We start from the raw sequence: 10,951 nt of genomic DNA, 5'->3' as shown, positions 1-10,951 counted from the left end.
ACTGATTCAGACCACATAACCAACAAACTCATAAGGGTCAATGAGTCAAAGGACATACCTAAGTGGCATGGGGTGCGAAGCACACACAGGTTCTCACCTGGAAGACTCTGGGTGAGGGGTAGGGCCTTCAAACATGTGTCGAACGAGTGGACACCCCTGGGGACACTTACTACGATGGGTAAAAGCTTCCTTGTGTCTTTAGAAGACAATCATTGTGGACGTTTTATAAGAAGAACTTGGACAGAGGAGCAGACCCTTTGTGATGCTCATAGCTGTAGGGGACCAAGAAACCTTTCCTGCCACTGAGCAAAGTGGCCCATTTCCAAAGCCATTTGGAATCACAGATGGCCACTCTCTTCTCAAAGAGCGGTGTTCAGGATGGGTGGTTGGTGTTTGGATGACTATGGAACAGGATCTATGAGGCCCTGTGGTTTGCAAACCAGATTCTGCAGAGACCCCTTAAGAAAGGGCTGTTGTGTGTGGAGGTGGGGTAAGCCTGAAGGGCCCTATACCCCATGCCTGCTTCAACCAAAGCCCCACAACCCCTATCTAATAGTTACTGCTATTAGACGAGCGCTGGTCCAACTGTTTCATTATCAGTAGGAAACCCGGTTCTCCAAATGTGGTGTTGGTGGATGTGGCTGTTGCAGGGAGTAGGAGAAGACTCTCCTAGGTATGATGAGTTCATATTCATCTTCTGGGGAAGACGAATGCCTTGGAGAGGAAGGCACACGGAGAAGTGCATATGAAACCTCGGTTTTTCCCAAGGACTCCCTGGGTGTCTCGGTTTTAAGGGAAATGTTCTCATAGCACCTCTCAGCAGAGATCCCTGATGACTTTCCCCCAAGGACGCTGTGATTAATGAGGGTGTAGCAGAGATCTTCCGAGGAGCTCTGGTCAGCACTGTCCTGTTGGGCACAGAAGAATCTTATCAAGAGTGGGCCTCTTGCCTTTCCCTTTACATACTCCAGGCTCAACACAGACCCAACCCCGAGCAAGGTCTGTCTTCCATGACCATCTCCTCTCCATCTCTTGGCTCTTTTTCCTAAATGACTGCCTCCACCTAACCCCTAGCTCAGGCATCCAGAGAGCTCACGCTGTCTAGAATATTTATTCCGCCTCCCCAGGCAGGTCCTCTCTGCCTCTTGTTCCAGAGTGACCCCTGCCAATGGGTATAATTCCCAAGTCTCAGGCCTTGAGGGGAGCCTGCTCATAAGAACAACCCGAGGCCACCCTAACATGATTGGCTTATGATATTTAACTACTCATTCTAGGGATTTTTGTGTTATTCAAAAGGGAAACCACTCAAGAGAAGCTCCCAGTCAGTGGAATCTCAGGAGATAAAGAGCAAAGCAGCAAAGTACAAGAGGGAGAGCCTGGATCTGGGACTGAGGCTTGGTTTTGGATCATGCCGCTGACTTCCTGCCAGTTATCTGGCTTGGGGACAGTATCACTTAACTCTCAGTTTTCTCATTTGTGAAGGAGGGGAAATAATAGTGCCGGTCTTCTGGGGTCGCTGTACCAGGTGCATGAGCCACTACAGGCAAAGCTCTCAGCTCACTGCCTGGCATCAGCATGGGGCTCCGTGTGCATCAGTCCCTTCGCAGTGAGATGGGCAACAGAGGTGGCTGCTGCTGGGGCCACCAGGCCCCACACAGGGCCCTGGGCTGACAAGGACTGGCGTCTAAAGTCTTTCTTTCATATCAAGGATTGAAGGGGTCCTGGAGGCCAACTCCTGCCATCTGGGGAACCTCAGCAAAAGGCCCAGAGATGTTTGCGTTACCTGCGTGGGAGCAGATGACATTTCTTTACCTGGAGAAAGGAAATACAATCAGCGTCAGGCCGTGGGGAGGCCTGAGGAGAGAGGGTGGGGAGTAGGGGGGAGGCCGGGTGGGGCAGGGAGTGTGGAGACTGGAACAGAAGCAGTCAGAGAGCCAACCAATAGCCCATCAGGCCACCCCAACCTGCAGCGCACCCCAGGGGAGCCCCAGGACCAGCTGAACGAGAAACAGCCGAGGGGGGCAGGCGAGCTCAGGCTGAGAGGCTGAGTGGAGGGAGACACACTGGGTGGGGCTTTGAGAGGGAAACCACGCTTCCCTCCAGCCCCTGACCCCTGCCTGCCTCACACAAAATTCCCAGCATGCCCAACCTGTACCACTGTGGAGACCAAGACAGATCAGAAACAGGTCCTGTCCCCCAGGGGCTCACAGGCCAGCACGGGAGGCGGTGGAGGGCCTCAGAGGAGCCACAGTGTCCAGAGGCACCTGTGTCCACCGCAGGCCACAGGGGTGGGGTGGGGAGGGGTGGGGGTGAGGTTGGGGGGGCTGGGGGGTGACTATGTGGGCCTGGTGCTCCAGAAAAGCTTGCTGGAAGGAAATTCTTAAATTGAGCATTCCCGTTCCTGCATTTGCCAGCAGATGGGAACAGCAGCAGGCCAGTTTCCCAAGGCCATGGGGCTCAGGGGCACCCCAACCCAATGCCGCCCCCTCGCAGACCCAGCAGCTCGGTAGGGAGCTCTCAAGTGGGAGCCGCCCCGGATTACAGGGATTGGCCTGCCCCGGGCCTGGCATTCCAGATGCTCGCAGCTCCGGAAACTCCCTCGGACCTTGGGACGTCCCTGGTCATCACCACGGGGACCTTCTGTGAGTCTTAGCAGTCGAGGTCTTACTGCTCCCACGGTTTGCTCTGACGGAGATTGGGGCTCCCCGGGACCCACGAGCCCCCCCGGGTGACGCTGGGCTGCCAGGGCCGGCTGATTCACTTGCACACTGCACCGAGCTAGTTTGCAAGACTCAGAGTGAATGGATTGGGCTCTGCTCTTTGCACCTAGGAAGGCAAGGCCCAAACCCCCTCACTTTTCTTCTTTAGAAAAGCGAAAGGTTGTGGCCCCTCCTCAGGCCTATACTTCCTCTCTCTCTCTGCGTCCTTCTCCAATTCCTCCTCCTCAGCTGCAGGGCTTCCTGTCTCCAGGGACCGGGGCCTCACCTCCTAGGCGATCTTCCAGCATCTGCTCCTGCCACCGGCCAGCACAGCAGGGCCTCTGCACTGCAGCCCAGGTGAGGTCTTTTCATGCAGGGGCCTCAGACCCGGCCTGGGTTTAAAGCCCCCCGACAGGGGCGTCTGGCTGGCCCTCTGCCAGGCACCTGTCTTTGGCTCAGGTCGTGACCCCAGGGTCCTGGGGTTGGGCCCCACGTTGGGCTCTGTGCTCAGCAGGGAGTCTGCTTCTCCCTCTCCATCTGCCCTTCCCCCCTGCTTGTGCTCTCCCTCTCAAATAAATAAATAAAATAAAATAAAATAAAATAAAATAAAATAAAATAAAATAAAGCCCCTCAATAGTTGTGTAGTTCTCAGGACAAAACCCTGCAATCCTAAGCTTGCCCATGAGGCCTTGCCCCTCTGGGCCCTCTGGGTCGCAAGGGTGCCCTAGTTTCTCGGAAGTACTTCAGGCACCTCTGTCCTTCCGGTCATTGTTCCCGGTTCACCCCTCCAGCCTCCTGACCTCAGGGAGGGATTGGAGATCAGTGGTCGGTTCCTGCTTCCAATGGCCTCTCAGTCTAGCAGAGAAAGACCCAAGCAGCTGGACGAATGACACAGATGGATGTGCAAGTATGACACTGGCAGGATGCCCAAAGAGCTTGGGAAGCACAGAGGAGGGGCAGTTGGGAAATGCAAGTCTATCAAGTGCAGAAAAGATAAGAAAGCAATGACTTACTCTCCTCTGGGGAATCTGGTTTTGCTTTAAAGATGCATATTTTTCTCCTGAAAAAAGAAAGAGAAGGGAAATTGGTGATCTTCGCCCTTCAGACGCTCTCAAAGGAAATGACACTCAACTCCAAAACCTTATCTTTAAACTCTTTCATTTGTTAAAGTCATACCTCCTCCAGCATAGAGGAAAACGGAGGTAGATAAAAGAAAAAATGAAAGTAAGACCAAGTAGAAATCTCCACCTCGGCCCATGTGTCTCTCTCTCCTCACTTCTCCCTTTTCTATGGCTGAAGTGGGATTGATTTATAAATAGAGAACTATGGTGATGTCCCAGGTAACTATCTGGGGGATATTTTTCCCTAACAGAGTATCAACTTCTTTTATGTCATGTGAGATAAGGAGCCAGGATTATTTCCGATTCCAACCCCAAACCCCATCTCTGATCTCCTAGGAGGCAAGCAAACAAGCAATCAAACATGTCCCATGTGAGCACAGAGGTAACTACTCTGTAGAGACCAGTCCCCGCAGAAACACAGTATATACAGGAAACTCATTATCATCTCAGGAGACAAGGACATGTGCTCCAAGCAGCAAGACCATATGTCCTACTTTGCTTAGAGAGTCTAGTTGATGTCCTTATGAGTCAGTTAAGGACCTTGAGCTATTTTTAGTGGGTCTTTTACTCCAGGGTGGAGGATGACTTATATGAGCACCTCAGCTGTCCGTTCTCTGTGCGAGGGGCAGAAATGTGTGCTTCTCTGTACATGGAGCCTGGCCCTTCGCAGTGGGATTCAGGGGTCCTTCTTCTACCTTGGGAGCCAGTTTTGTCCTTGCTTCTGAGGCTTTCCCATTTGTGGAGGGCCATCAAGGCTATTGTTCCTGTTTCTTGCCAGGCTCGAATTGTCACTTGCCTGACTGACTCAATTCACTTCCCTGCCTGCCTCTCAGATGATTGTGTCTGGGTAGTGACAGGCTTCCCCTGTGGTGACAGACAGTGGGCAGTTACAGGTGATTTACAGCAAATATCACATTGAAACCACACTTAGGCAAATAACTCTTGAAAATAATTCTCCACTCACCATGGAAGGCAGAAACACCCTTCAGCAAAGTAGCAGTAACAGCATCTAAAATGACCCAGAGATGACACTAAATCACAATGTTGGTCTCTACAGCATTATTAGGATAACTCCCTTCCCTTGACCATTTCTGTGAAAAATCTTCTTTTTAAAAAAGATTTTACTTATTTACCTTAGAGAGAGTGAGAGAGCACGCATGAGCGGGGTGATGGGCAGAGGGAGACACAGACTCCCTGCTGAGCAAGGAGCCTGGTCCTGGTCCAGGATCAAGACCTGAGCCAAAACCATCCAGGTGCTCCTGCAAAAAACCTTTTTTCTCTGCCCTTGTCCAAAATAGTATTTATTCTAAATGACTTGGACACATCTATCATGCTGGAATGACTCCTTCCTCTCGAGACATTAACTCACCCTTTGGAAATATGAAGATGATGCTTATCAACTCCTAATTGAGGAAGGAACTTTCTGGTGTTGATAAGCATCATTTTCATATTTCCAAAGGGTGAGTTAATGTCTCGAGAGGAAGGAGTCACTCCAGCATGATAGATGTGTCCAAGTTACTTAGAATTGCTTGCTTATCTCTGATTTCAATGATTTACTTGGCCTCTTGTGAGAAAGGACACACAATAGTCATCTCCAGGAAATCCAAGCATCAGTATGTGGACATTTTAGAAATTTCTTTCTGGTACAGGTTAGGCAATATTTATGGAGAATTCTACTGCACTCTGAAGTTCTCCTATTTATACCATACTACGTTAGACACCATAGTATGGTTGTTGGGTGGAAAAAAACTGAAAACAACACCGGCTCAAAAATGGTATCACTTGGACTGAGTTCCCAAACTGGTGCTTAGTACACAATTTAATTGCAGGTTCCTCCAGAAAGGTAGTCTTAACCTGTGGGCCAGCAATTCTTCAATCTGTGCCACCAAGTCTGTCACTTGGGCTCTCTCCATCCCCACAAAAAAGTGAGATAATGTGCATGATAAGACTTTGCTTTTCCCTCTAGAAAGTGACCTTGCCCGGAATAATCCTTTTCTTTTGCTGATAACTTTCTCTTCCCCACCCTCCTTCTATAGAAACATTCCATTTAAAAAAAAAAAAGAAAGAAAAAAAAGAAACATTCCATTTTGTAGAACTCCTTCAAGAGCCTCTCTACTTGCTAGCTGGGGTGCTGCTGATTTCATGAACCTTTTAATAAAGACAGGTAGATCTTCAATTTTGTTATGTAACAGTTCATTTATTTACATCCTACACTAGGGCTTCAAAAAGTCAAGGACCACTTATTTTGTTCATCATGGTATATATCACTGGCATGTGCCAGAGTGTCTGGTAAATATGTTTTCAATAAATAATTTGATAAATGAATGAGTAGCCAAGGACAGAGCAATTCTAACTGGCTCAGTTCATCAAATCTGCCTCCTTTACCCAAAGTACAGGAAAATAAACAGGACTTGTGATCTCTTTTGGGGCAGGCAGAAAGGCTCAGGATCTTTCTGCAGTCAGACATCCAGGCTGAAGTCGAAGTATCATGCTGGGCATCTTTCTGAACTTGAGTCATAGTCAACTACCTGCAAAATTGAATGTGAAAGCCCTGCCTTTACCCGTAACACTACCCACAAGCATTTGTAAAATACCATCCAGAAAGATCAACCCCAGCGAGCTTCCCAGGGAGTTCCCTTGCCAAGGGTGATAGAGGAGGAGAGGCTGTGGGCACCAGCATGGCAGTGTTGGGACAACCTCCCGGGGCCCTGCAGCATCAGTTTTGGGGCTGAAAGGCATGTCTCCTCTTCAGGCTGTCATGCTATTTTCAGCCATTGTTTATATCTCTCGTGTCTGTGGCTAAAGAAATACCAGAAGGAAACCACCGAGCCTTATCTTTATCCATGCTCAGAAACCAGTTTCACTTGAGGAGATTTGGGAGATGAAAAGAGATAGCTGATTTTGACTTACTGACTGTACTAGTACCTCTGGAAAATTTGAGCCACCGTTGATCGGTCATAAATCGGGGATACTTAGACTGCTTACCTCCTGGAGTTGTTAGGGTCAAATAAAGTTCAACATGGCAAAGGCTGTTTTCAAACTGGTCATTTCCCCCACTCAATTATTCTGTAATGTAAGTTTTTGTAGATTTTTCTTGCATTTCAACTGGGACGTTTTGGTTTGGGGTGGGTTCTGCAGGAGACCAGATGCATCTCTGTGACACCCGGCTATGTGCCAGCAATTCCGGGTTCCTGTCTCTTACACAAAGCTTCCCTGGCCTTCTAGACCACCCAGTCTCTCCCTTGTTATGATGCCCATGACCTTTCTGGTCTGTTTCATTATTTGGACTGTATGCTTTAACATATGTCCAGTGATATCACCCCAATATATGATCCTTAGCTTGCACTGAAGAGATGTACCCTGTTGAGGGAAACTTTGGGGTCCCCAGCTCCTAACATAAGCTTTGGCTCAGTGGTTGCTTTTTAATTTAATTGATATTCTTTCAAAACCTTCTCCTGAAACCATGGGAGAAGTACAGATAATTCTACAGGCCACGGAACAACTGGCTTTGACACTCTTTGGAATTCTTGGATCCTGACATCCTGGTTCCATATTTTAGTGATTCCCAGGCACTCAAAGGGACTAGTCAGAAAGGGTAAATGAGGAAGTCCTGGTCTAACAGCATCAGGGTAATTGCAAGTGTCTCTCTCCACAAACCTTTCAACAATCATGATGATGTGGGAGATGTGGTCACCTCAGAAATAGAAACTCAGAGCTTAAAATGGAATGGTCAGGATGGAGCTTGAGGACAAAGGTATTTGGGCTAAATAAACAGAGACAGCAGGAAATAGGTCTTATTTCTAGTTGCACTTCTCCTGCCCAAAGGTTCAAAGTGTTTTTGCCTTTTGTCTTGTCTTTACCTTTACTATGACAATAACTGCTGCTGGGCCAAGCAGGGTGCTCCATGGTGGACATCAAGTCCAGGACCCAACAGACTTTACTCTTCCTGGGCAAAGGCTGGGAGGAGGTTTGTTGGATTTGTTCTCACCTGGATGTTCTCTGTTTGGGGCTTTGATTTTTCGGAGTCCAGGGTATTTCTTGAGTGTCCTGCGGCCACCTAAAACCCAACATATCAGGGATGAGCTAAGTTCTTTCCTTTTCAGGCTTCCCACCTCCATTCCTAATTTTTCCACTTTTGTCATTTCTGCCATTTGTGTGGAACCCCAGAATCACCCCAGCTTCTGCCTGTCACCTCAGATCTGTTCACAGCTCCTCCTTAACAAACATGGCAACCTTTTATCTGACGGTTGACATTCTCCAATGACTTCCACGCATAACCCGTCCTAAATCCTTTGTTCCCACACGGCCAGGATTCCTCATGATGACCATGAGACTATCAGTGTTCAGAGAGGCCTAACCACTTGGTGTAGTCTTTGGGATTGCGCATAGGGATGTGGAAGGGTATTGGCCCTGTCTCACGGAAATCACCATCTCTCATAGCACCAAGGCAGACAATGTGGGATAAGAGGAGAAGAAAGGATTAAATAAAGAAAATAAATCTGTTCATTGTGCAGGTTGGGTTTCTGTATGACCATTGTTTTTTCATTCATGGGGATTTGAGAATATGGTGAAAAAGGAACTAAAAATTAACTACTACTTACTATATGTTTATTACTTTCTCTCAACCTCTCTCTCTCCACACACACACACACACACACACACACACACACACGCAATCCACTTACTAAATGTATATAACACACACATTTTATCTATTTCATTTAATCTCAGAATAAATCCATGAGGTATATATGATTCTATTTTTTACCAATGAGAAAACTGAGGCCGAAAATGTTAGGTAACTTGTCTGAGGACCAGCAGTCAGTAAGGAAGACTCTGCACTCCTCTCATAGAGGACTAGGTGCCACTCTGCTTAGTGAGGGGGGCAGATTTCCATGACTTTTGTAACAAATCTGATCTGGAGAGCCATGGTGGGGATCTGCTGATTGGATGATAAATGGGAACTAAAAGTGAAGGTGAAAATCAGATCCCAGGAAATATAGCCTTTAAAAGTTATATTAGAATCCTAAAAAAAAAATTTCAAATGTCACATTAATCATGACTTTCTCAGTCACATTATATCTGTATTTTATTTTTCTTCTCAGGACAGTGATTTCTTCATGTTTCCAGCCATTCATCAAACTCTTTTTGAGGGCCTACTATTTGTCAGAAATAATGCCAGGAAACAGGAATTCAAAAATGACTTAAGAAATAGGGCAGCCCGGATGGCTCAGCGGTTTATCGCCACCTTCAGCCCAGGGTGTGATCCTGGAGACCTGGGATCGAGTCCCCCGTCAGGCTCCCTGCATGGAGCCTGCTCCTCCCTCTGCCTCTGTCTCTGCCTCTCTCTCTCTCTCTCTCTCTCTCTGTCTCTATGAATAAATAAAGTCTTTAAAAAAAAACAAAAAATGACTTAAATAGTCTCTACATTTGAGGATCTCATACATGGATATGAAAATGGGGATTTATAAGCTGATAACATGCAGGAGCTGCAGATGGCTCGAGCCTGTGAGGAACTAGGGAGGAGTTTCAGAAAACCCTGGGTCTCAGGGAGGGGCAGGCCACATCCCACGGGCTTGCCAAGCCTTCTTCTCTCAGGTGGCATTTTGAGTCCTGTGTCCTAGTTCCCAGTGGCAGGAGCCAACACTTGGGATAACAAACATAACCCTTAAAAGTACTCCCCACCCCCTGTCCCAGCAAGCTCATTCTCCATAGACCATCTCACTAGGGATTCTCTTATTTTGGGTGGTACAAATTTTTACAACGACTGCTTTGAGGTTAATGAAGCTGATGGTCCAAAAAAATAGTATTTTCTTACTGAGACTTATAGTGTGTAAGGCACTGTGCTAGCATCACACGCACTGGAAACTTCCAAGGTAGGTATTGTATTATTATTTCCTCTTAAAATCAGGAAACTGAAGTCTAGAAAAAGTAAGCCAGATTCTTGACCAATTTTAATGACCTCTACTTACCCCTTGCAGAGAATGTGCACTGGATGAGGCCTCAAGTGTGGGCAGAAACCTGCTATTTATTTGGAACTAAAATAGCTATTTAAAAAGTAGTGATGTCTTTGAGCTCCTTGCAGTCATTCAGAGTTCAGGAGAGCATCCACCCACCCCGCCCAAACCCAGCCCTCAGAAAGTTGTTCCATTTCTTAAGTCATGGTTCACTACATTGGCCTCCTTTGATGAAGTCCTTCTGCCTTTCAGAGGTTTTCCCCCAGCTGCTCACTCTGATTCTGGGGAGAAGGTCAAACCTATGAGGAATTGAATGTAGGGTCTGAAGATCAGTAGGCACTTATTTTTTTTTTCCAGTTCTTTACTGGGCTCCCCCAACCCTGCCCAAAGACCTTTTACTCTTTCTGGCTGCAAGGCCCTGTCCCATCCCCCACTGCCTGCTCCTCAGAAATCTGGACTCACCTGTTTTCCCTTAGCAGAGAGTTCCCCATTCTGGTCAGTTCTCCTGGTGACTTCCCCTCAGCCAGCCTGCTGCTCTCGCAGGGGCAGCTCGGGGCTTACTGCCTCGGTGCTGCTCCAGCCGCACTCTCAAGGCAGAGAGCTGAAAGGAGAAGAGTACCTCCTGCAGCCTGGGAGGAGGACGTCAAGGGGGAGGAGAGTCTGAGGTGCACACATGCTCCACTTCCTAAAATGTCAGAACCCATAAAAAGGAGCAAATTTTGCCACTTCAAAATATGCATCATTGGCATAGTGATTACTTTAAGCCAGTTACTTTAAAGAAACTTCAGACATGATAAAACAGGCTCTGAAAAATCAAGTAGAAATGACGGTACCGTGAGAGACCTTTCCACTAACAAGGGAAATCACCATGTGTGAGGGCATCAGGAAGAGAGCTCTAAACCTCTAGAAACTGTTCCTAATGCAGAAGGCCATTATATCTGCATCACAACATCACCCTTGCTCACTCTGCCTTTTCCTCCCACGATGAGGACTCTCCATCCTCAACATCTTCTTTTGTCTTTCGCTGAAAAAGGTATTTAAGGTGATGGTTTCAACCACTTGGGGTTATTGCCCAGTTTCCCTGGGTCTCTCCCTTGTATACAGGAGGTATACATGTGATTACACTTTTGTTTTTCTCCTGTTAATTTGTCTCATGTCAATTTAATTCTTAGGC

The 10,951-nt window shown here is 47.4% G+C and overlaps 1 protein-coding gene across 1 annotated transcript; it reads right to left on the bottom strand.

Moving 5' to 3' along the window:
• Window positions 1-596: 596 nt before the first annotated feature.
• Window positions 597-10,268, bottom strand: GCSAM (germinal center associated signaling and motility). The gene is made up of 6 exons (XM_055316028.1): window positions 10,240-10,268; window positions 7,809-7,877; window positions 4,785-4,829; window positions 3,713-3,759; window positions 1,784-1,812; window positions 597-908 (listed from the first exon to the last, which is right to left on the bottom strand). Exons 1-6 carry the CDS (start codon window positions 10,266-10,268, stop codon window positions 597-599), a joined length of 531 nt encoding a protein of 176 aa, XP_055172003.1.
• Between the last annotated feature and the right edge of the window lie 683 nt (window positions 10,269-10,951).

The sequence above is a fragment of the Nyctereutes procyonoides genome, unplaced genomic scaffold, assembly GCF_905146905.1.
Source record: "Nyctereutes procyonoides isolate TBG_1078 unplaced genomic scaffold, NYPRO_anot_genome, whole genome shotgun sequence".
In the NCBI taxonomy this organism is placed as follows: Eukaryota; Metazoa; Chordata; class Mammalia; order Carnivora; family Canidae; genus Nyctereutes; species Nyctereutes procyonoides.
Note: the sequence above shows the minus strand (reverse complement) of the source record. Positions and strands in the feature narration are given on the sequence as shown.